This window comes from Nicotiana tabacum, chromosome 16 (genome assembly GCF_000715075.1).
Source record: "Nicotiana tabacum cultivar K326 chromosome 16, ASM71507v2, whole genome shotgun sequence".
NCBI lineage: Eukaryota > Viridiplantae > Streptophyta > Magnoliopsida > Solanales > Solanaceae > Nicotiana > Nicotiana tabacum.
The window spans coordinates 170,800,778-170,828,080 of record NC_134095.1 but is presented as its reverse complement, the minus strand read 5'-3'; the positions used below and the strand labels follow the sequence as shown (position 1 = coordinate 170,828,080).

At 32.7% G+C, this 27,303-nt stretch overlaps 1 protein-coding gene across 1 annotated transcript; it reads right to left on the bottom strand.

The window, feature by feature from the left end:
- Positions 1-17,748: 17,748 nt before the first annotated feature.
- LOC107820609 (BTB/POZ domain and ankyrin repeat-containing protein NBCL) lies at positions 17,749-20,416 on the bottom strand. Its single transcript, XM_075233660.1, has 2 exons — positions 19,786-20,416; positions 17,749-18,806 (listed from the first exon to the last, which is right to left on the bottom strand). Exons 1-2 carry the CDS (start codon positions 20,281-20,283, stop codon positions 17,859-17,861), a joined length of 1,446 nt encoding a protein of 481 aa, XP_075089761.1. The 5' UTR covers positions 20,284-20,416; the 3' UTR covers positions 17,749-17,858.
- Positions 20,417-27,303: the final 6,887 nt, after the last annotated feature.

Genomic DNA, 27,303 nt, shown 5'->3' with positions numbered 1-27,303 from the left:
ATTACTTTTGAAACCGTGGTTATTTTTGAATGACCATTTGTAAATCTGATTATTTTTTGAATTTCTTAATAAAATTAAAAAGGGAAAAGAATAATTTGTAGTGTGTTTATGTAAAAACTTAAGATAAAGGAAACAAAGTGATAAGGATATATTCGCAAAAAAAGGTTATTAAAACGTCAAAAGATTCGAAAGCCGACACGGTTTTTGATCCCTTTTTGCAAATCTTCTTTTTACCAAACCATGCAACCTATATTTTCTAGATTAAAGAGTAAAGATTCTTCCACTCCCTTGTGACAGATAAGTATTCTCACCTCAAAAATTAAGCTTTTTTTTTTTTTTTTTAAAAAAACTTTTAAGATTGTATAATATTATTATAAGAGGTAGGATTCTAGTTAAAAGGAGTAAATATATGAAGAAGTAAAATACGCAAAGAAGTCAAAAAATTTAACATACAGTATATATACGTAAAATGACAAGGGGGTCTGATGGTAAGCAACCCCCACTTCCAACCGAGAGGCTTTGTGAGTTCGAGTCTCCCCAAGAGCAAGGTGGGAAGTTCTTGGAGGGAAGGATACCGGGGGTCTATTTGGAAACAGCCTCTCTACCCTAGGGTAGGGGTAAGGTCTGCGTACACACTATCCTCCCCAGACCCCACTAAGTGGGATTATACTGAGTTGTTGTTGTATATATACGTAAAATATAATTTTATATACCTATCTAAACAGAGCATAATTTTTTTGATAAAGGTGTGTCAAATTGACACCCCTTAGACAACGGTGGATTCGCCAAGAAGAGGAGATGAGGGCTGGATTACACGTGTTTACATGGACAATGGTAATGAAAATTATGTTAAGTTTGAGAATAAATTATGTATGGATATATAATTTGAATTTAACAGCCGATTTTTTGCTGCTAATTCTAGCTTGATGGCATAGTTAAGCAATAGTCTATAGTTTAAGCATTTTTTCTAATTTGAGTAAATTATAGTTGTATTTATTACGTGCTCACAAACACAAAGGGTCAGAAAAATGTTGTATAAGTTGAACACTGTTACGATAGAAATTAAAATATGGTGGATGTCTACTCTTCCTCCATAATCTTTCTCTCAAATGGTTAATGACATATTCAATGATATATTTTTTATGTTCAATGACATATTCCATGACATATTTTCTTCACTTTTCATGCCTATATAAAGGCCTTGTAATAGATAAGAAAATACACACAATTGAAGAAGAAAATTTCTTCCTTTCTCTCTATCTCTTTCTTGTTTATGTTTTACTAAATTGTCTTTATTTCTTGTTCATGTTTTACTAAATTGCTTTTATTTCATAACACGTTATCAGCACGAGTCTCTAACCAATTGTATATATATCTACAAAAATTTTCCTACATCCGGAAAGATTACAATTAGAAGCTATACATATCATCATATGGTTAAATGTAAAGAGAAACTACATATGGTAAGTAATGAAATGTAAGAAGATATGATTATCTTATACTTGTCATTCCTCTTAAATCCCATATGCACACAACTTCCTACACCTATATTACATAAGCACATATTAATATTACATCTTTTATATCGCATGAATGGAATAAAATTTTCGAAGTTCTATATGTGAAAATCATAGTAGCAGTTAATTGTTGATATGATGCATGTCATGGTAACCAAGGATATTTTATATAAATTGTCTTATGCACATTTGTATGTTAACTATCTTCAATTTGTCCTGCCGCTTTTAACATTTTCGATGAATATTTTTTTTTTCCTTTTGGATTTTTACACTTGCATATAGTACAAAAAAAAATGGTCATACTGATTAAAAGCATAAATCACCTTGAAGAAAACAAAAAATACTTCACATCTTTATTTAGGTTGATTAATTACTTCTTTGAAATTTGGAAAACAAACCGGCTATTGAGAAAGTATACTTCATAATTTATGGTCGTATCATTTGAAAGCAAACAATGATTAGTATGACTACTAGAAGAGGTATTTTTGAGTATCCATGACTTACTTGATGCTTGCTACTGACATACCATTTTTAAGTATTTTATATGAATGATGCACAAGCTACAACTGGTAAGTTGTTACCTATAATGTCGCTTTTCAGGTAATATAAATATTAAATTTATGTATTAGTATTATATGTGTGTTGTTACCTATATGATGTACTTTTGATAAATTTATTCACTAATTGCTTGGTTGAATTGAGTGAAGGAAAGTCATGGCGTTAAATCAAATCCAATAGGTAGGATATACCCCGAAAACAACAATATTTTTGAGAGAGACTCAATAAATATTATGACAATGATTTTATGATCCTTTTAAACTCTAATAGAATTTAGAAGAAATATTCTGACTACAAACGATTGTATTTCATATAGATGCTACAAATAATTAATAAAGCTTTACGCTGATTTGAGATTTGTACACTTATTTAAGAAAGCAAATTTGATTTGCTAAGTTGCAAATTAGTTGTGTATAACTTTTTTTGGCATGTGATTGAAATTAAGGCTTGAGAATGAATCTCAATATTGTTTAGCCTATTATGCCATTAATTGAGGAATAGACATCGGGATCAAGTCCTGATGCTCCATAATGATAAGAGTTGGGTTTGAGTCCCAATTTATTATGGTCTACCATGCCTTTATATTGGTAAGACATTGGGTTTGAGTCCCAATGTACCATATTGATGATATAATGATGACTAAAGAAAAATAATATATTTTTCATGAAAAGGCATGAAAATTGTCCCACTTGATTTGCTCCATTCTTGAAGTGAATGTGATAGCAGTGCATAATAAGTTTCAATGAAGACAAGTGGTTGAACAATGAACGTGGGCGTTCCAAATATCTATTTGGAAACAACCTCTCTACCCTAGGGTAGGGGTAAGGTCTGCGTACACACTACCCTCCCAGACCCCACTAAGTGGGATTATACTGGGTTGTTGTTGTTGTATATATACGTAAAATATAATTTTATATACCTATCTAAACAGAGCATAATTTTTTTGATAAAGGTGTGTCAAATTGACACCCCTTAGACAACGGTGGATTCGCCAACAAGAGGAGATGAGGGCTGGATTACACGTGTTTACATGGACAATGGTAATGAAAATTATGTTACGTTTGAGAATAAATTATGTATGGATATATAATTTGAATTTAACAGCTGATTTTTTGCTGCTAATTCTAGCTTGATGGCATAGTTAAGCAATAGTCTATAGTTTAAGCATTTTTTCTAATTTGAGTAAATTATAGTTGTATTTATTACGTGCTCACAAACACGAAGGGTCAGAAAAATGTTGTATAAGTTGAACACAACTCAATTATGATTATAGTAGGAATTTTTACCGCAAAGGTTAACACTTTATTTATTTTAAATAAATACCATTTAAATAATTATATTCTATAGATACCTTTTAATGTTTATAGCAAAATATCTAATGTTGGTTACTTCCTACACCTAAGCCACTAAATACGCTATTTAGTTACACTATTTTCTTTTTCTCTCTATTTTGATATATCACATTCTCTTCCCCCATCCCATTAAAATTTCCGCTCTCCTCCTCCTTCTAACGTCATCTTCTCTTTGATTCACTTTAATCAATCCTTCAAAATCCAGCGACCAGCAACAACAAACCCTAACCCGAAGACCCAATCAAGCCGAAGCAAATCCACGAAATCAAGGATTTCCTTCTCACAACAAGAAGGAAGGATGCACGATCTGTCAAGATCAAGAAGAATAAGGATATGGTCAAATTCAAGGTTCGCTGCTCCAAGTACCTTTACACACTCTGTGTGTCCGACTTTGAGAAGGCCGACAAGTTGAAGCAATCACTTCCACCAGATTTGAGCGTGCAAGATCTTTGAAGATGGAAGGATTATTTGGCTACAAGGCAGAAATTAGGGTTTGTTCTTGAGCAAAAACGACGGAGTTTGGGGCTGAGCAACTTGATTTTTTGTTAATATATTTCAATGTATTTTCAACGTATCACGCTGTATTTTCATGTATTTCATTGTATTCATTGTCTTTTTTTTATTGTAATTCAATATATCTTGCTGTATTCCGTGTATTTCATTGTATTCACTATCTTTTTTTATTGTATTTCAATGTATCCCGCTGTATTCTATGTATTCATATGTTTTTTTAATTAATATAATTTATGTATTCAGATGTATTATATAATTTCTCTGAAGATTGCTACGTTTTTGGCGTTTTTCCAGTTGAGAATCTTTTTTATAACCGGAAATACAAATTTTGTGTGGTATAATTGAGTTTGTTGAGTTATATTAGGAGTCTATTATGTTAATTGATACACTTTCCGTTAAAAACAGTGTAATCCCCTGTTTCATGCCGTGAATACAGTCGTATACAGTAATCTGTCCAGCTGTAATCCCATATTTCACGCCATGAATACAGTCGAATACATTTGAATACAACAACTGATTAGCTGAACTTCCCTGATTCACGCCTATTTTTGCTAATGTATTCATGAATACAATAGTTTAATTACATCAAATACATCATATAACCACAGAAAAGTTATCTATAATCCATAATATAGCAAATAGTATCTATAGATGACTAATTACTACTAAAAGATAGTGCTTTATGAAAATTTCTCAAGGAATGGCTTTGTTCAATATTTAACTTGTGTTACAAATTTAGCCAATATACACATGTATTTCAAATTAAACTTGAGACTTCTAAGTCTGTGCATGTCAACCAGTTACGGCTTAATTGAGACGAACCGTCATTGTTTGGAAGAATAATTTATGGTTGATAAAACGTTAAATATAAAAGCAGATTAATATAACGTACAATATTTTATTCGGATACATTAAGATATATTATTGGAAAAGAAGATTGTAAAAAGAATTAACTATAATATTTTAAAACTTTGAAGTTAATCGATTAGCTTGAAGGGTATATTGTGAGAATAAAATTGACCAACTTCAAGAGTTTTGCACAAATATTGCTCTAATCCACCCAATCATAATGAATCTATTTAGAGAGGTCAATCTAGTGGTTAAAATATCACAAGTAAATTACTGTCAAAATGAAAAACATTTACTATCTCAAAAATTATATGAAACGAGCCACTACAACAACAACAACAACCCAATATCATCACACTTAGTGGGTCTGGGGAGGGTAGTGCGCAGACCTTACCCCTACCCTAGGGTAGAGAGACTGTTTTCAAATAGAAACCCGACATCCTTCCTTCCAAGAACTTACCACCTTGCTCTTGGGAAGACTCGAACTCACAACCTCTCGATTGGAAGTGAGGGTTGCTTACCATCAGAGCAACCCCTCTTGTCTGAATGAAACTAGCCGCGATAAAGATAGAAACATGTCATAAGCCTTTCGTGGATATTTCATATCTGTAATAATAAAATTAATGGAAATGGAATGTATTAGAATTATGAACTTTTCTCTTTCATCTTTTATGGTCTTTTTGGGCTCTGTAAGACAAGCCCATACTATCTGAGGAACTAGTACGGGGGCACGAGTCCACTTCCCAGAGGGGTATTATCATTTTTAGCCCGCGTCAGAAATTATTTATATTTGGTAGTTTAAAAAGTAAATAAAATTTATATAATTTTTATATATAACATACATAATGTATATATATATATATATACAAATTTTATATTTTTCGGCTATTATTTTTACAACGGCTATACGGTGTCATTTTTTCCTTCCTAAATTGGGCTGCTTTTGAAAAAAGGATTATTATACAAATAGCCGATAAAATTCAATGTTTACTTTTTCTAGCTGGTATACATAGATTATACATTAATCATATGCATTTATACAACAACAACAATAACGACCCAGTAAAATCCCACTAGTAGGATCTGGGGAGGGTAGTGTGTACACAAACTTTACCCCTATCCCGAGGGAGCAAAGAGGCTATTTCTGAAAGATCCTCGGCTTAAGAAGACGAAAAGATACAATATCAGTACCACTAGTAAAAATCATAGGAAAAATAACATTATGAAAATGAGAAAGTAGATGCAAAGCAAAAGCAATAGACAATACACAGACATGTTACTGTACAATTTTAGTTTAAAAAATTAGATGGACGACTATTTGGGTTAATTCAAATAGCATGGTCTATTATCGCTTCCTCGTTTCTGCGCTAAGGCTCATTATCCCCAAGACAAGGTTTAAGCCTTAAAATTGTGTAATTATTATCAAAAAGGTTGACCATCAAATCCAAAATCTTAAGGCATGTAAAGTAGCTCAAGATCTTTGCAAGTTTTAACTTTATGCAACTGTATCCTGATTTTTGAGTTGATACATAAACTTAATGTGAAAAAATCTAGTAGAAATGACACCAGATAGTCACTTTAAATAGCGATTATTTAGGAATTAGCCGGTGCATCCTTAATTTTAGTCTTTCAGTTTAATTTTTCAGGATAAAAATATCCTGAATTGTCCTGAAGTTGAAATTTTTAGTTTAAAATTTCAGGACAAAATAAGTACTGACTAATCTATAGATAATATCCGTGATGACTGACTATCTATGCACTCATCCCAAAAAGCATTTAACCCAAAAACTTAAGAGTAACTCTAAATAATTATTGTATTACTTTCCTACGATTATGTAACCTTCTATTAGGGGTGTACATAGGTCGGATTGGTTCGAATTTTTTAATTACCAAACCAAATCAATTGTGTCGGGTTATTAAATCTAAAGACCAAACCAAACCAATAAAATTCGGGTTTTTCAATCTCGGTTTTTCTCGGTTTCTCGGGTTATTCGGGTTTTTTCCGGTAAAATCTTCATAGAACAAAACATATAACTTGTGCTCAAAATATTTCTTTAATCCTAGTAAGATACAACGATATAAAGTATTTTTCAAGAAAATAATAAAAAATATGAGATGTGTCATGGCTTATCCTAAAATATTCAACAATAAAGACAATAAAATTATGTGATATAAATATTGCTAATTAAAAAGCCATAATAAAAATAAACATAATCTAAAAGTACTAGGTCATGCTAAAATAAGTAGACTAATAAGGGAGTATTAATTACATGACTAAACGCTAAAGAAAAAATAAAAATAGGTTATGCATTTTTATTTAAATTATTGTAAAATAAAAAATAGATATTCAATACATCCTCATTCGTAGTATTGAATTGAATGTCTTTTATTAGCATTAGTATTGATTTGATTTTGGTTTGGGCTTTTGTTAGCATTATTTAATTTACTAATATTAATGGCTATAAAACTTATTGGAACATTCAAAAGTTCTAAGTCCAACTTTGAAATAAGGAATTTTTACATTCCTATGCCATATAGGAAACTATATTACCCTCAATGTTTAAGGTTTGATATAACTACATTTAGTATACCTAATTACCAATTCTATATCATAAGGTGTTTTAACTGTACACTAATTGTACCTTATATCACTCCTAAATTAATGGTACCGTATATTCCTCCATATCCCCCCCCCCTCCCCCACGTTTCTCTCTCCTAAACCCACAACCTCACCCACGTATCACCACACACACACGATTCAAACCATTATTTTCTCTGCTAAAACCAGAAAAACAAAGGTAACCATCTACCATTAACATCCAAAATCAAGGTTTTTCTTCTACAAAGCAGTCAAAATTGAAGTCAAATCTTCAAAGTTCATACACACATTTACCTTCATCTTCAAATTTTCTCAATGAAGAAGAACAAATCTTCAAAGAACAGCCCTAAAAAAGATCTAGAAGCTGATATACCTTCTTTCGATTTAGGTGTATTATCATCACATTCACCCAAAAAGCAAGGGAAATCTGCACATGCAATTGTAGATATGAAGCATAGTGTTTCTCCGCGTCAAATCAGGGCTGAAGCTAGAACTAAACAAAAACATGATTTTGATGTTGGAGAATCTCCGAGGCCAATCAAACAAGCGGATAGGAAACGAAAAGAGAATGTGCCTATCTATGTAGAAAATGTGCCTATCAGTAAACCTGGAAAGAAAGCTAAGGTGACTCCAGTTTAAAAACTCCCCAAAAGAAGAAAAATTCAAAAAAAGCCCCTAGTGTTAAATCTCCTAAAAATGTTCGAAAACACTCATTGAGGAAGGTAAGAATTTAGTACTTTCTTCACTACTTATTTCGCCTGTTTTAGTTGTTAAAAATCTACATAAGCTGTTTTTTTTTTTTGCTTTGTAGATTTTTGTAGAATGTTGTATATAAATTGCAAATGTATCTATGTTTTTAAGCACTAAAATTATGTGAGATTATTTGTCTTAATTTTGAAGATTAATTGTAGATTTGTTGATCTGTTTAACATTGTTGTTTTATTGTATATTTTTGAAGTTATTTTGTAGATAAAATACAAATGTATCAGTGCTTTTTAATTATTGTATTAATGTTAGATTACATTTGTTGAATTTTGCAGAATATACATTTTTTTGCATCTCATAATGTTGATTATGGGGTGCTTAGATTCCAGACATTATGTGACCCTAGCATTCCGAGCCAAATTAAAGCACTTTTGTCTCCAAATGGTTTGAAGCTGTTCAAGAAGACATGCTTTGGTTATTTACTGTCATTTCCCAATTTATGCATGCAAAATCAAGCTATTCATCTTCTTATGAAGTATGAATTGAAATCATCTGATGCTTCCTATTTTTCACCTGAGTTAAAAGGTGAGAGGTTAAATATTAGATTGAGAGAGTTTGCAGTAATAACTGGTCTTAGATGTCATACTGAGGTGACAGACTTTGGTTACACTCCTAATTATGTCAAAAAAATAATGAGCAGTTACTTTCCAAACAAGGTAAAAGTGGAAAAGACATACCTAAAACAGATAGTAACCAACAAAAGCTGAGTCAATGATGAGGATGCAGTAAAGTTGCTCCCCCTTCATCAAGTTGCTCCCCCTGCTCAATAACCTCACCAGGTTGCCCCCCCTACTCGGCAACCTCGTCGGTCGTACTTTCTGTACTTGTGGGATTGTTAGAAGTAGAAGGAATAGTAACAAGGTTAGGAATTATACCATTCTTCGCCTTTTCTGACATATCAGCAGCAGTTCCAACTTCACTTTCTCGGAAGACTACATCTCTGCTTCTGATGACCTTCTTCTTTACAGGATCCCACGGTCTGTACCCGAACTCTTCATCTCCATATCCCATAAATATGCAGGGAACAGATTTATCATTCAACTTTGTTCTCTGCTCTTTTGGTACATGTGCAAAAGCTCTGCAACCGAACACCTTCAGATGTGAGTAGGACACCTCCTTGTTGGTCCAAACTCTCTCTGGGATTTCAAATGCCAACAGAACTGATGGACTCCTATTGATCAGGTAACAGGCTGTCTGAACTGCTTCACCCTAGAATGACTTAGGCAGTTTAGCCATTCTGAGCATGCTTCTCACCTTCTCCACAATGGTGCGGTTCATCCTCTCGGCTATGCCATTGTGCTGTGGGGTTCCAGGAACTGTCTTTTCATGTCTGATCCCATGACTTGAACAATACTCTTCAAATTCCCTTGAAGTGTACTCACCTCCATTGTCACTTCGGAGATGCTTTAGCTTTCGACCCGTCTCCCTTTCTACTAGAGCATGAAACTTCTGGAAAACTTGAAACACCTGATCTTTGGTTTTCAAAATATAAACCCATAATTTTCGTGAAGCATCATCAATAAAAGTAACAAAATATTTGTTACCGCCCATTGATTCAATTTCCATTGGGCCGCAAACATCAGAATATACTAAATCAAGTATATTCAATTTTCTTTCAGACGATGTCTGAAATGAGACTCTATGCTGCTTACCAAATAAACAGTAGTCACAAGGTTTTACCGTTGTACCTTTGGCATAAGAAATGAGTGATTTCTTGGCAAGAATCTGCAATCCCTTCTCGCTCATATGACCCATTATTTTGTGCCACAAATCTGCAGAAATCTCATCTTGTACTGCGTTCAATTCACTTTGGCATATTTCTGCATTTGTTCTGTACAACGTGCCACGAGCAACTCCCTTTGCAATCACCAATGATCCCTTAGTGAGTCTCCGCTTTTGATTCGCAAAATAGTTCTCGTATCCATCTCGGTCTAAAACAATTCCCGAGATCAAGTTCATCCGCAAATCAGGTACATGTCGCACATCCTTTAGAACCAATGTGCATCCGACATTTGTCTTGATACAAATGTCACCAATCCCCGCAATCTTTGAGTAACTTGTGTTACCCATTTTCACTGTGCCGAAATCACCTGCTACATATCTGCAAAAAAGATCTCTTACCGGTGTGGCATGGTGAGATGCCGCTGTGTCAACCACCCATTCCGACTCTGGACCTGACAGGTGCATGCATTCCTCTTCCTCATTTATAAAGAGGACAACATTATCATTATTTTGCACCATGGCGGTTGTGTTGTCGTCATTCTTCTGGCCACTGGTTTCACCTTTGCCCTTCCTTGGATTTGGGCAATCTCTTTTGAAGTGACCTGGTTGATCACAGTTGTAGCAATTTCTGGCTCTTGATTTGGATCGGTTCTTTGACTTCCCACGAGCTCCGAATCTACCATAGTTGTTCGAACTCCTTTGATAACTCCTGCCTCTACCTTCTGTGATGAGAGTCTGTCCTTGATTTTTAGGCTTCTTTCTCATCTTCTCATTGAGTAGAAGAGCCGATGTGACATCTTTCAACTCAATAGTAGTCTTACCGTGCAAGATGGTTGTTGCCAAATTATCGTACGAAGATGGCAACGAGTTCAATAGCAAGATGGCTTTATCTTCTTCCTCGATTTTCACTCCGAGGTTGGCAAGCTGTGTGATTAGTCCATTAAACACATTTAAATGTGACAAAAAATTCGTACCTTCACTCATGTGTAGGGCGTATAATTGCTTCTTCAGGTACAATTTATTTGTCAGCGTTTTGGACATGTATAGGCTTTCCAACCTTGTCCAAATTCCACGTGCAGTGTCTTCATCAATGAATGTTATTTACCATATCATCTGATAAGTGCAACCTGATTGCACTAGCAGCTCTTTCATCCAAGTCAGCCCAATCATCAGCTTTCATGGTATCAGGCTTTTTGGAATCAACATCTAGAACCTTGTGTAATCCTTGTTGGATGAGCAGATCTCTCATCCTTCTTTGCCATGTTGAGAAACTATTATCTCCGTTGAATTTTGCTACCTCGTACTTTACTCCGGACATTTTTATTTTTCACCAAGTATAGTACTACCGACAGTGAATAGTATTTCAGTGAACGAGCAGAACCTGTGCTCTGATACCAGTTGTTGGGAATAAACCCCCTACCAAAATAATATTCACGATAATAAAAGCGGAATAATAATGTAGCACCGAGATACGGTAATTAACAAGAATAAAAGAGTAACAATGACACCAAGATTTTTACGTGGAAAACCCTTCTGAAAAAGGAAAAAACCACGACCCCGAGAGGAGCAACTGATATCACTATAGTAAGGAATTTACACTTTGTAGGCCCGAGTAAAATACTACAAAGACCACTATAATACTCAAAAGAAATAACCCTCTTTTGATATTTCACTTCACTACAATATTGCTCACACTCTCTATTTTCTTCACAGACTATTTTCTTATACCCTGTCTGTGAAACCCCACTCTTTCTTTCTAGCTCTCATATATATTTTCCTCTGAGATTGTGATAAAAAATATAGGCAAAAATGAGCCTCCCATACTTGACATTTAAATGTTCTGCAGCCTACTTTCTTTGACAGACAAAAAAACTGTGGGCTGCTGCTGCCTATATTGAAAACGGAAGCAAGGAAAAAAACTTCTTCGTTAAATTAAGGGCTGGACCCCACAACAACCCCTTAGTATATTCCTCTCAATCTTTTCCTTTCACCTCAATCAAGTAAAATTATGGGCAATTTAGAGAATTAGAAGGCCTTACTAAGAGTTAATTACCAAACAGATCGTATTGATTCTCTGTTCACATTTTTTGTGGGGTTTTTGATAATTGGTATATCCAAATCTGTTTCCAATGGTCTTTTTTCATGGTTGTTCTACTCATGTAACACTAATATTATTTTAAGAGACAAACTGATTTTTCTTGATTATAATTTCCAAATTACTTTTTTAAAATGTAAAAAATGTTAATCATGATTAATAGTACTTTTTGCATAAGTTACGAAAATATACAAATTTTATTTTATAGAAGTTGAAAATTTTATATCAAAAGTCAACATAAAAATTGTAAATTATTTGACCCGTATAATGAATTTTGACATGAGTATAAACATTCTCGATGACATAGAATTCTTTAACCCTTAACGAGATATTTCAGATTCGAGCATGGGAACAGAAAAATATATTATCGAGACCTCAGTGTGAACCAAAGGCGGACCTATGGATAGTGTTGAGGGGTCACCGTACCCCATAAACTACGGCAGAAATCTTATATATGTATATGTGTATCTTGAAAATGATTATATAAATAACTTGGTACCCTGAACACTAAAAGTCTTTAGGGGGTGTTGGTCAAGTAAAATAATGGTGCCCTGCCGTGTTAAAATCCTGGATCCACTCTGGTGCGAATATCAAACATCCGATCGGTAAGCATAAATCCGCCCCTGAGCCAGGGATCGATCATGGAATTTGTCATCGTCCCATCACTTCAGACATGTTGCCCACTTGACGACTTATATCTCCAACCAAATTAAAGCATATAAAACGAAAAAAAAAAATTTTAAAAAAATGATACTCCCTTTTAAAAACCCCAAAACCTATTCTAAGTAATATAATCTAATCTTAATTATCCAAATCCATATACGTCAACCCCAAATCTTCTTTTCCGTAAAAGAAAGAATTTTTTAAGCAAAGCTGTCGATTCTTTTATTGGAGTATTATTTTAAATTTTTCCTATGGTATATATTCTAATGATTCTTACTGTTTTTTTCACCATTACCCAAAAAGTGTACGGATTGTGACAGGAGAAAAAGAAGAAGAGGAAACAAGTAGAAGAATTAATGTAAACGTCACCTGAAGATTTGGATTATGCTATCAACTAGTATGATTTGCCCTTAAAGACTCTATCATTAGTTTCTATTTGCTTAATACTACTAGCAGTAGTATATAAAGTCAAAAGGGCCACCTTAATCAATCTTTACCAGTTGCCTTTATTATGATTATATTCTTGTGAATATTGAAAAGATTTGTCAGTACTTCATATTTTAATTGGGATTTTCTCTAAAAAGGTTGCTCTATAAAGTGTTACTCTAAGATTTTTCAGCAATTCAGTTTTTTGGTTTTCGTCTAATGTCCGGTATCCGTATTAGGGCTCAATTAAATCTTAACTTTTTGTACGGGAAAATCCCACATTGTGCGATAAATCACTCTCTAGTCTATATGTAAAATTCAAACCCAAAGCCTTTGATTAAGAATAAAGGAATATTTACCGCTTCACGACAATTCTACTTGGTTGCAATGCCTTTGCCCTAAAGTCGCAACTTGTTGTTGGGATATATACTATTAACCATGGATTTTGGTTTGGATATAGTATTTATTATGGAATAATTATTTGTTTAAGTTTAACAAAGTTTTAAATAGATCATATATTCGTTTGTGTCCATTACTTATATAGTAGATGCTTTAGTGTTTAGAGTTTAGCTTATACACAGAAGATTAAATCATCGGTTCTTATAAATATAAAGATCATGTTCACAATCTAATGATGGAATTGGACAAACCATCAAGAATGATTGTAGCACAAGATTAAATATAATTTATCTTGATTATGAGAATGGTTTAATTCCGACTTCTTGTGCTAGTACATTTTGTATGTATTAAACGGACCAAGTAGAGATAAGTATTTTATACTGACTTAATAAAATAAATTCTCTAGCCATTAAATGTACTTATACTCTTAATCTTGATATAATTATTATTAGTTGTGTATATTATTTATTGTTTTGATTTAATAAAAGGCAAGATTCTTTTGTGGGTCAATATGCCTGGTAATTGGACAATGATGATACATTGGCGAAGTAATAATTAGTTGATGGAATCCATGTCTAAGTCTAGAGATTGATAATACACCTTTATGAAAGCTTATAAGTTTTCATGTGTAAACCCTGCAGGTGGATTTTGTACCCGTCACATGAAATAAGTTAAGCGAAGGTCTAAAGGAAATAATCAATGAATTAAATTGTCAGTAATTTAATTTATTCGATTAGTATCTGAATCTTAACATGGGAAGTTAAATAATGTTTAATGGAAGAATTTCGAAACTGAACTGAGGAGTGCAGTTACGAATTTTTAGTAGAATAATTCGTAATTTATTATGGTAGTATTAATTCAGATATTTCGAATTAAGTCCATAATAGGAAGCCTCATTAATTAAATATTGTGGTCCCTGTTGTGACCGAATAATTAGGAATTAAATGGAATTATATTTCTTGGTGGAAAAGTAAGACCCAACAGGTTTAGAAAAAGGCTTTAAACCCTAAAACCTGTGGCTATATAAAGAGGTCTTATTCCATAAGGAGGCTATGGGTTTTACTATACAGTTTTCCTAGGAGAAACTCGCCCACACGAGTTTCGCTTATTCCGGTCATTATTCGGGTCACACAGCAGAAGACTGTGGAACTGGAAGATGATCCCATGGACGTTTTCGCTCTTGCTTGGAGGCTCTTTTCGCGATCGCTGTCACGCTTCAAGAAATACGTATCGATCTTATGGTTGATTAAAATCTATAATTATATGTTGTCTATATTACATGCAAGTGATCCTGGCTATTTTGTTTCCGCCGTAAATACCTATTTTCCATCACTTGTTACTCAAAGAGTCTAAAAGGTTTTAGTCAAAGGACAAATTTATTCAATATTGAAAGACATGTTTTTAATTTAGTTCTCCTAAGAACTGTGACCAAAACAACATTGAATTTATTTTCAAAACAAAAAAGCATACAATACAACTTGATAGTACATATATATGTTACTTTCGGATGATGTTTGTTCTTTTTTAAAGCCACCTTTGGAAGGTCAACTATATGAACAACTAGATGAAATCCAGCTATATAATGTACCACCTTCTTGTTTCACGATGGAATTCAAGCCAATTTGTCTCTTGGAAGCATCAAAGTTCAAAAACTTGGAATTACTAATTAATATTTATGTGAAAATTCGAATATACACCACATGTTAATAAAGCTAAAAAGCAGTTGTAATTATTTGGAAAGAGTAGTCGAACATAAGTAAAGTAATCATGCATGCATATTATTATTTTCTTTTTGTCATAACAACCAAATTGTGCGCACCTTGGCTATTTCACTATCCTACTATCTCCTATCAAAATATGTACTCGGTAACTCTATGAAAACAAATCGTACATATCTCATTAAACCTTGATCTCCCAAAATTTTCAGGCTATTTATTGAGCATAAGTAGAGGTGTATATAGAAATTTTAGAACATGAGTGCAACGCGAAGGAAAAGAGGAAAAAGAAAGTATTAAGTGGGCCATATAATAAGGAAAAGAAGACTTATAGTCTTGATTTCCTACTTTTAATCATATAGAGAAAATGCCCCAAAAATTTTTTGTCATATATAAAATAGAGTATAATTATCACTACTTTTGTCATATTTCAAAAAATATTCGAAATTTCCTTTGAAAACGAACCTTAGAACCTGAATAAAAGGACAATAATAGGACCACTAAAAATTCAACTACTGCACATAAAAAGTCCTCAAAGGAGATTGTTTTATGATTCATTATAAACAGCGGTGAAGTCAGGATTTTAAAGTTTATGGGTTTTAAATTTGCCGCGGAATCCATAATTCGTCGTAGTTACTGAGTTCACCAACATTTATGCATATTTAATTAATTTTTTAGTACGAATATAATATTTAAGCAAAATGACTAGTTTGGTCGAAATAACTCATAGGCTAGCTCCACCTCTTATTACAAAATATTAAATATATGATTATTTTCATTTGAGATCGATAAAAATAACACAAGAGATTGGTATCAATTAATTTACAAAAGATTCTTGTTACTTTTTATTTTATATTCAAAACTGTAATATTACCTCAAGTCGTCGTTAAAGTAAAGCCATACAAAAAAGGAAAAACACTCACAAGTCGTCTTTCCTTTTCTTCCTTTTTTTTTTTTTTTAACTTTTCAATTTGGAGTGACTTGAAAATGGGGAACAAGAGACAAAAAAGAGGATTTTACATAAATAGATGGATTCAATGAATTAATCAAATAAATTATATGTACAATTCCGTCGTGCAGTCACACTCAATGTTGCATCCATGCAAGACAAACAATATAATTTTGTAACCCCAATTCGTGTCTTTAATAATACATTTCTATAGAAAATTATAAATCAAAGCCAATCAAGTTTCTAGGCAGTACACAGGATAAATATAAAATAACATAAAATAGATTAAAAGGGGGTGAAGAGCCAGCTCAATTTCCTCATTAGAATAAAAAGGTCTAATGCCCTAATATGGCCTCAAAAAAAACATATAACCCCACCATATACAAGAAGCCAAACGACATCCATTCTTGAAATCTTTCATGCAAATTAATATACATAAAAAAATAATATCAACTAGAAGAAAAGAACAAGGTTTTGTTTCTTATTTTGATATATTCTAGTCCACCATTAATGTATTTGAAATACATTGTGTTTAAAAATAATACCTTTTCGGTGTGACAGCAAGAAATGTAAGGAAGAAGATGGGAGGTGGGATATTGGTAGACAAGAAAATTATTGGTTGAAGAAAATAGTAGTCCGTTAGCTTTATTTTTATAGTGACAGTATAAAATAGTTTTACGTTATTAAATTACTTAAACACTACTTTCTATGTCGTAATTTATATGGCGGAGCCTTAAAAATCGAGAGCTAAACTTCTTAATTTTTACCATGAATTCGGACATAAAAAAAAATAAAAAAAATAAAATATATATATATATATATATATATATATATATATATATATATATATTACATAAAAATTACTATAAGCCATAATAATTAAAAGTTTAAAATATCTAAAAGGCATATGAAAAACTTGTTTAACTCTCGAAATCCGAACACTGCCGCATAAATTGGGATGGAGTATTAGATTAAACGATAACTATAAGTATATGTATATAACAATAATAAGCACTTTTTTCTCCCAAAAAAAATGTGATTAATAGCCTGTTTGGCCAAGCTTCTCCAAAGTCAAACAAAAAAAAATCTAAAAAGTAGTGTGTGTTTTTTCAAAGTTGAAGTGTTTGGTCAAATTTTTAAAAGAAAAAAAAGTATTTTTTAGTGGAAGCAGAAAAAAGTAGCTTCACTCCGAAAGCACTCGGAAGCAATTTTTAAAAGTTTTGGCAAACACTAATTGTTGCTCGAAAATGCTTTTCAAATTAATTAGCCTAACACAAAATGTTTCACCAAAAATATTTTTAAAAAAATATTTTTCAAAATAAACTAATTTTTGCAGCTTGATCAAACAGATTATAAATTAATGGCTGTATAAAAAATTACATGATCAGTGTACACAAATAAAATCTTTAAAAATAAAACAAAAGGGAGTTGACAGGCCAGAGAAGATTGACCTGCGTCCCTTTCTCTCCACAAAGCAAAACCTCACATTCTCCTTTTGTCCCATCCAAAAATCTGCTCATTGCATTATCATCTGAATGACCTAGAAACAAATCAAAAAAATATGCACAAAAAAAAAATAGAGAGAAGAACGACTATAGCATAAAGAGAAGGTAAAGAAGAAGAAAATATATGTAAACTATCTGAATATTATTTAAATCTGAATCATCGTACTTTCCTTTATGGTCTGTTCCAATAAATGAACTGTTCGGACAAAAGATGTATATATATGAGCTTAACTAATAATCATGTGAATGGTGGTACATTGAAGATGGATCACAACCATTGTATCGATTCTGAGTATTAGTAGCTGCACCAAGATTTAAATACACCATTCTTGAATCAATGTTAAGATTATTTCCAATATTCCCACCACTGCTTGTGCTAGAAGTATGATCATCACTGACATTAGGCGGGTAAATAGTTGTAGAAGACGGATCAATATTCGCGCTTCCTTCTTCTCGAGAAATCACCATAGCTGCTGATTGAACAAGTTCAAGACATAGCCTCAGTTTATTTGGTTCAATGTGATTGATTCCAGGGACAGCTCCTTTGAATAGAAAATCGGATGTTAGGGTACGTAAAATGTCCAACGGAGTGATCCCGTCTAATGTTCGGACATTCGGATCAGCATGATGGTCTAATAGTACTGCTACCATATCTGGTGACACCATTTCTGCTGCAATGTGTAGAGGAGTTTTACCAGCAGGGCCAGCAGGGTAGTTAACATCAGCTGCCCCGAGCTCAAGCAACGCTTTCACAACTTCCCTGCTGCAATTTTCAACTGCATAATGCAAGGCAATGGATTCATCAAGATTGAGGCCTTCTCCCATTACCATGAGCTTGACAAGTTCAACATCGGATGAGTCAAGGGCTCGTCTCATCCGACGGACTTTTTGGTCCTCGAGCTCGGCTGCAGAGCCGAGATCGTGGTGGTGGTGGTGGTGGCCGTGATGGTGTGGCATTAGCGATCGACGTGTTAGATTGGATTTGAGGCGGAGTTCTTCGATTTTGGCTACAACATCAATGGGAAGGTGCTTAGCTAAGATTTCTGGTGGAAGGCCTGATTTTGCAACCAAATGTGAACAAGTAGTCCATAATTGCTGCATGTCTTGCTTCCTTGATGCTATTAAAACTCTCATCACATCCTCAATTGAAGCTTTCTCTACCATGATTGCCAATTGCTTCTGCTTAACCCAAAACATATAATGAAAATATTACGAGCCAGTTTAGTTTGATAAAAAAAAATACTAGCCGATAAGCATCAAGTGTTGAAACAACAACAACAACAACAACAACATAGGTAGTATAATCCCATAAATGGGTATGGGGAGGGTAGTGTGTTTATAGACATTACTCATAGCTTGTGGCTATTTTCGATAGATCCTCCACTCAGTAAGCAGTAAAGAAATGCAATATAAAAAATGAACAACATCAAGTGCTGAAAAACACTTGTAAATGCTAAAACTCAATAGCTGGGACATATTTAGATTGTATTTGGATATCCAAACTTGTAATGTGTTTGTTCCAAGTTGTGATTGGGTAGGGTAGGAACTTTTTTCAACACTAGTAGTTCCATTTGTGCTATTCATTCTTCTAACCAAATGAGGAAAGTAGATCACTATTGGGGAAAGATTTTGTGTGATCACTGTGGAAAGACGACTAGAAAAATCAAGACACCATTTTTGGAAACATTTGAGCTTAAAACATGAAGATAAGAGAACCCCAATTCAAGAAAATGGAATTATTTCACATGAAATCAAGGTAACAATTGTGAGATGAGACAGCTGATATCAAAATTCCATCACAAAAATCATCAAACAATGCAAAAATAGGAAAAAGGTTAAAAACATCCTTTCTTTTTCTTTTTTCTTTTTGGGTATTCACTTCAGCTCTTTATACATAAGTCGAAAAATATGAAAAGAAATTTAAATAAAAAGAAATATTTGGGATCAGATGATTCTGCAAAAGAAATCTAGTACTAACAGAAAAAGAGAGAAGTTGTTACTAGTAAACTACTAGATTTCTCTGTGATAAACAATCTTTGTCTAACAAACAAGAAACAAAAATTAATCATACCCCATTTCCCAAGAAAAAAATTAAAAGGAAAATCTGATATCACTCTTTCCAAAATCCAACAAAAAATTAAAAAAAAATTGGACAAACCTGAGTGAGCAAAGCAAGTTGTTCAACACCAAAAGATCTAGCGGCAGAGAGAGTGTCAAGAGCAAGATCAACGGCTGAGGTGCAATGTGTATGCCAACAACCTCTTTCCCCACAATTAGGCCTTGGCTCATGTTTTTGTGGCACAATTGAGACTTGTCCACTGTACAAAAACTGCAACATCAACAAGAATACCTCATACCCTACTGAGTTTACTGGTATCACTGAACCCGAACCCGAACCCCTCGGTGATGATACACCGCCGACGGGTCCCATTCTTGACCCGGTTGGGTCAAGTTGTTGTGGGCCAGACCGAGGTGAGTCTGGCCCACAAAAGAATTTTCTGAAGAAATGACTCCTTGCAGCTAAGATGCATCTATGAGCATGAACTAAACGACCTTCAACACTAAAAGCAACATCACTAAAAGCTTGTCCATTTATGAGAAGATTTAGATAATCTAAAGACAGACTTCTTAAGTTGTCTTCAGGAGTACTACTCATATTCTCAACAAAACTCAAAAGTGGTACAAAAAGAAAAATAAAGAAACACTATGTGACTAGAATTTTGTTGTGTATAGTTTTAACTACTGTTGGGATGATGAAGTACTCACAATGTTATTTCTTGTGAGATTCTGTCTATGGTTGGTGTTTTCTGTTGTGTTGTGTGGTTAGATATTAAGAGAGAGAGAGGGTGAAGCAATATGGATGGTTATACTGGGGATGGTTATACAGGGTGGCTGAGGTATTTAAAAAAAATAAAAGGGAAAAGAAGAGAGAATATAGATAAAAAAAGAAAAATTCAAGAAAAACATGAAATGAAGATTGAATAGAAAAATCATGGGTTCCTAATTCTATATTGCTTCTTTCTTCTTCTTTTTTGGTTCTTTTCTATGTTTTTCTTTTCTTATCTTTTTATAGTTTTTTGTATTGGATTTTAGGGTTATTCATCAGCCTGCCTAATTTAAACATGTAGATCTTTTTTTTTTCTTTTTTTTTTTTGTTGAAATTTAGATCTTGTTGGAGAAGTGAGTGTTTAAAGGAAAAGATTTAGGAGTAAATGGTCCTTGGAAATGTAATGTAATTTAATAAGCTATTTAGTTATAATCTATGTTTAAGATAAAATGAGAAAAAATCGTTACATATTTTACATTAACCTCTAAATGCACTAGTTTAAATCTAAACATCACTCACATGTTCGATTACAAGTTCGGGTGAACTTTGGTCCAAATTCTATGTGTCTAGAAAAAATCATTAAAAGATGTATTATAAATTATTATAATAACTTTAAAAAATTAGAATTCCAAATCTACTAGCTTCAAATCCTAGTTTCACCTCTAATCATAGTGAGTTAAATTTTTAAATTAGATAAGATAAATCTAAAATCATATGGAAGGTGGATATAACGAAAAATTATCAATCTCTTGAACCTAACAAAAATATGGCAAAATGGAGGAAAAGAGATCCATATAAGTGATTCTAATTTATTGATATAAAGTTTTAATTATGTTCTTATGTTTATTTTTGGCACAATCCATGCCGTATTTTTTTCACTTAAGGGAGGGTTGAATCTGATTCAAATGACTTAAATTAATGTAATTCTATTAAATAAATTAGGGAATTAATATCTAAAATCAGATTAATTAAAAGACAAGAAGTTCAAATAGCTGCGTTCATAAAACAGTTGAATTGTGTTAGGGAATAATAATTAATGTCTGTATTAGAGGGAGGAGCTGTTATTTTCTCCTCTCAGTGTGGGTAATTAATTAAGTGGGGAATTAATTAAGTGGGGATCTCTCAAAGGAAAAAGAAGAAGAAAAATGGAGTCGAAACAAATCTGCACTGAATGACAATACATCACTGCTTGTCTTATAATCTGAAATCCTACGATTTGACGTTTGAGTTGTCATTTTATTTATTTCTTCTACGTAACCCTACTACCCTCCCACCATCTAATTCTATGCTCACGTCTTTCATTTATGTCATCATTTTCCTACAGAAAAAACTAGGCACCAAGTACCTCTTATAAGGCCTTGTCTTCCATTAATCTTACCCCAAATTCTAAATTCTAAAATAGCTAAAGTTTTAACGGAATCGAAATTTAACTATTTTTTATGTAAAGATAAATTTGAATGAAAATACTGTTCAAAATTCGAAAAATACTTCAGCATAATATACTGGAATTCCTGTATAATACATCGGTCCAGCATAATTTGCTGGAAGTTCATACTAGACCGGTCCCTGTCACCACAAAATAGTAGTTTTTAATGACTTTGCAAACACTGACTATTTTTGAATGACCAGTCCGAAAACCGGCTAGCCCGTACTATTTTTACATTATTCTTTACCTATTTTGTTATAACTATAGTGTTCGATCAATTTATACGTATTTTAACTAATTTTGTGAAGTATTTACTGTTTTTTACCGGTACAAATACAAAAAAAATTCTAATATTCATCAAGGCTTGGACAAAGAGGAAAAATCAACTTGTGCTTTAATTTTTTTCTCCGTTTAAATTTAAATATAAACTTTATGGTTCTCAATCCACTTTACTAACCATTATGCCACACCTGAAAAATACGTAATGTAAACCCTAAATTCCAATTTCAAGTTTTAAATAGTTGTAGTTGTCAATCTTTTTTGTATTTTGTGTACTTTCTACTTGTCACGCGTTTCAGATGAATTAATAACATTTTTCTGTCATGTCATTACTTAAGAAAGTATTAGTTTCACTCTAAACAAGAATATAATGAAAGGAAATGATCATTTGGAACAAGTTCAATTATATGCACTTATATGCTAGAAGTTTTTCTCTACATCTCTATTTTGTGATGCTTTCCCCCAAAAAATTAGGCTTTTTGATTTACTTTCTTTAACTTTTTTTCTTTTTTCTTGGTCAATAGATTGGGCCAAAGCAAGGCTATATCAAGGTTCTACATATATAGAGGAATTATTGGTATGAAGTTTAAAAAAATATTAATAGGGAAAGTGGTCAATGATAGTATAGGGGAGAGGAGGCAACAAGCATGTTATATAAGTTTATTAAAATTGAATATTATGCCACTTGCTTTTAGAGAGAGTTAATTCAAACATTTTAATCTCAACTTGTACTATACAAAAGAGTTTTTTGATACCAATTGCAAGTGCTTAAGGGGCATCTTAATTAAGTTTAAGGGACATGGTCCCCTTCAATTAAGTTGCATTTCAAGGTTTGAAAGATCAAAAGAATACCTATTAGGATTTGTAAGGTAAAGTTTCTTTTGAAGATTTATTTATAATTAAAAATAGCTACTAAGCACACTGCTTAATGGCATATTAACATTTAAAAAAAGTCCAATATTGCCATTAATCACGAATGAATAGATTGTTGGGGAAAGAACATGTAAGGATGATTCCTTTTCGTGTATTTCACTAGAAAATTAACATTCTTTAGATTAAACCATTAATTGATTTTTTTAAGTCCAGAAGCAACCATTATTAATATTCCCACGGTTTAAATTTTAATTATGCATGGGATATATTTAGCTCAAATGTTTGACACATTTAGTAGCCGTTAGGACATAAAAATTAGTATAATTTTTGAAAAAAAAGTAGTATTTGAAATTAAGTTGAGAAATGGTATTTGAAATTTGAAATTATGTGTGGACATGTATTTAATGAAAAAATATTGCAGTTTTGTAATTGAGGCAAAAAGTTTTTCTAAAATTTTTGAAAAAGTGGTCAAAATCACTTTTTGATTTTTAAAAAACTTATTTCCGAAAAATTTCAAAAACTTGCAAAATTTCATAGACAAATCACTTTTAATTTTTTTTTTTATGGACAAATGGAGCCTTACATTATATGCCAGTAAAGGGACCCTCTTAAGGAAATTACACATTAGATTTTGTCATTTTTTGCCTTGAACCCTAACAAAATACATCTCTGTCTTTCAGTCACTTTGATTTGATGTTGGTGAGTAATGAATACAATTGGTCTTACTATTACTACTAACGTTATTGGAACACGTCGAGAATTCCATATGAAGAAAAAAAACTAAGTGGGTAAAGATCATAATAATCGTTAGTACTACTCCCAATTTTCTTGTGGAGAGTAAAGGGTCAAAAATGTTGGAATTGGATTTGGCTAAAACTAGTGGTTGATTATTTGGAAAAATAACTTTTTGTTTAATTATTTATTATTTGAAATTTACTAACTCGATTAATCAATGTTCGTATTGGATTAACATTTTGTGAGAGGATAATCGCTCCCTACTAAAAGTTATAATTTTAATTGTTCGAACTCAAAATCTTTGACTAAAGATGGACGGGTTCTAACCATTCCGCCACACCCCTTCACGATCTCTCAACCTTTAGAGATTTGGAGGAGGCACATTCGAAGGTCGGCCAGTTTTGACTTGCCATGAATAAACTATACACTAAAAGCTTATAATATGTTAAAAAATAGGGTTTGACCAAAAGAGCCACTACTATGAGAAGAACTCCATAACATAATATTCTGGTAAAGGTCTCTGCAAAAATTATTATAAATACGACTGCCTTTCATGGTATTTCATTACTTCATCATTCTGTGGCCTTCACTTTTTGTTTGACTTACAAAAAAGAAGATTTAAGATCTTTTCTTAGCGTATGTACAATTGTAGTGGTAGAAGAAAAAAGATGAATTAAGACAATGATTGAAGATATATTTTAATAGAGAAAACAAATATAACATCAAAAATAAAAACTTGAATAAATAAATGAATTTGAGGTCTTAAAAGTTTTGAAAGTAGCCCGTTTGGATTAACTGACAAGCATTAGGTGCTGAAAAACACTTTTAAGTGTTGAAACTGATTTAATAAATAAGCAATTACGTGTTTGGGTACAAGTGCTGAAATTGATAACAAATTGCTACAGTATTTGATAAAAAAGTGCTGATAAGCTCTTTTTCTGTTAAAATGATTTAAATGACCTTAGAACTATTTACACTTATAAGTGCGTAATTTCTTTAAAATTTTAGATTCCGATTCAAATATAAAGTATTCTATTTGTCATTTTATTTTAAATACAATTGTGCTTAGATAAGATAATTTTTATGATAAATATAATTTATTTTATGATAAGCATATAATCCTAAGTTATAATAATTAATAAATTGACAAAATACTTGAAGATAAACAAACACTGTCTTCATCACCACAACACTTAGAAAGCAATGCATCAAAAATTTGATATGTCCTTATTTATTATATACAGTTCAAACATTAATACACAATCACATATATATAAATATGTAAATGAATAGAGAATTTGTTTATCTTAAATAGTCAATGAGAATTGAAGACTTGAAAAGGAGGGAGGGGGAGTCTAGGTTAAAAAAATACTTGAGCCAGTGAGTATCAATATAGGAATTTTGTTCTAAAAAGGAATATTTTAAGGATAAAATAGTAAAAATCTTGGTCAAACTTAAAGTACTTATAAGCTAAAAATTAATAAGCTGGGAGTAACCAACTTATGGCTTTTGGCTTATTTTTGACTTATAAGTACTTTTAACTTTACCAAACGCTTAGATAAGTCGATAAGTGCTTATAAGCTAATTTGGCCAGCTTATAAGCTTAGTCAAACATCCTCTAAATAGGATAAATTTTATGTCAGCGGAATTGTTTAATTCAAATTTGTCCAAATCTCAGTAGAAAAGAAAATTATTTGATGGACAAAGTTATCTGATATTTGTATCAATGGAATTAGGGTGTCTGGCGAAATACTTAAAGTGTACAAAAATTGACCGGACACCCTGATTATAAACAAATAAAAAAGAATAAAAAACTGATAGGGCCAATTGAAAATGAGGATGAAAACGATTATTTTTAAAATTATTTTATAGAATTTTATAATTTTTGAGGTTTAAGTATTGAATTAAATTGATATAGCTGGAACCCAGTAATACAGCAAAAAATCATGCGCTGCACAAGCTTGAGACAACACATGAATAGAAAAAGTATTTACTCGTATCCGATGTCTGCACCAAATAAATAATTAATTATATATATATATATATATATATATATATATATATATATATATAATATAAAACATGTTGTATATATATATTTTTTTAATTTATCAACCATTCAGAATTAAGTGATATAATTTTTTGCTTTAATGCCTTAATCTGCTACTAACACATTAGCACGTGGATATGTTCTTATTTTTTTTTTTTAAAGGGATATTATATTATATATGGCTAGATAACAAAAGATAGTACATCAGAGTCATTGTTAGGGTATTGTAGTACCCCCATAGTAGTAATGTTATGCACGATTGTGTCTATATTACAACCCACAAGAGTTCTAACCAATTCAGTTCCTAGGATGTCTGCCCAAAATATATCATTGACAAACATCGGAGGAACTCATAATATCCTAGACTTGTTCAAAAAGACTTCTTTTGTTGCCTCCTTGGCCAGTGCATCAGCTACTCTGTTCTACTCCTGATAGATGTGCTTCATTACCACCCTGTCCATCCTGTGAATTAATGAACTGCATTCACAAATTAAAGGATCATAAATAAGGCTTCCTTTCGATAGCATATTGATGATTTCAGAGGAGTCTGCGTTTATTTCCAGAGGAGTTAAGTTATTTTGCTCCGCAAGTTGTAGACCCCTTAGGAGTGCCTGAAATTCTGCCCTAGTGTTTGTTGTGTGAGGGATATTATCCATGTACCACATTATCCAATCGCCATTATGATTCCTAAATACTCCTCCTGATCCTCCTTTCCCTGGGTTCTCCCATGCTGCTCCATCTGTGTTTAGCTTGTAGAATCCTCTGCTTGGGGGTTCCCATTTTAATGCAATTTGATGAGTTATTTTTCTAGAGCTATTTTTTGTAAGCATAAGGTATTCCGTAGCTTTGGAGATTGTGTTTGTGGAGTTGATGTGTTCCTTCTTGTTATTGAATATGTTGTTGTTTCTAGTTAACCAGATGTGCTAGAAGCAGAAGGGAATGAGATTGTCCCATAGGATATAGCTGTTGAAAGAGACATTTCTGATTGAGTTCCATGTTGATGGCCACTGGATGGCCATTGAATACTGGAGTTTGTTGTTAACTGTGTAGGAAGATTTTGACAGCATTTTATTCCAGAAGTGGACAAGCATTAGGGCACTCAAAGAAGATATGGTCAATAGTTTCCTGGCCATTGTTACAGTAAGGACATTGTGGGTCACAATTTATCCCAATTCTATGGAGGAAGCTCTTAGTTGGGAGTCTCTTATGGGTGAGGAGCCAAATGAAATTTTTGATTTTGCTGGGAGCTTGCAGCTTCCAGATCCATTTGAAGGAGTCTTCCTCACTAGAATGGGGACTGGTGCCAATCTTGCTTAGGAAGGAGTAAGCAGAACTATTTGAGAATTGGCCATTAGGAGTCAAGTTCCATATGAGGTTGTCTTCTTTAGCTGGAACAGGGGGAATAAGCATAGAGTTTAACAGATTCAGGATACTTGGGGGAGGGCAATAGACAAGGATGATGTGTCCCAAGTTCCTAGGTTGTGGA

Excerpts from the sequence above, each read along its gene's own strand:
- LOC107820609 (XM_075233660.1), bottom strand. The coding sequence starts at position 20,283 with ATGAGTAGTACTCCTGAAGACAACTTAAGAAGTCTGTCTTTAGATTAT. Across the intron at positions 18,807-19,785 it reads AACTTGCTTTGCTCACTCAG|AAGCAATTGGCAATCATGGT; the intron begins GTTTGTCCAATT and ends TGGGTTAAGCAG.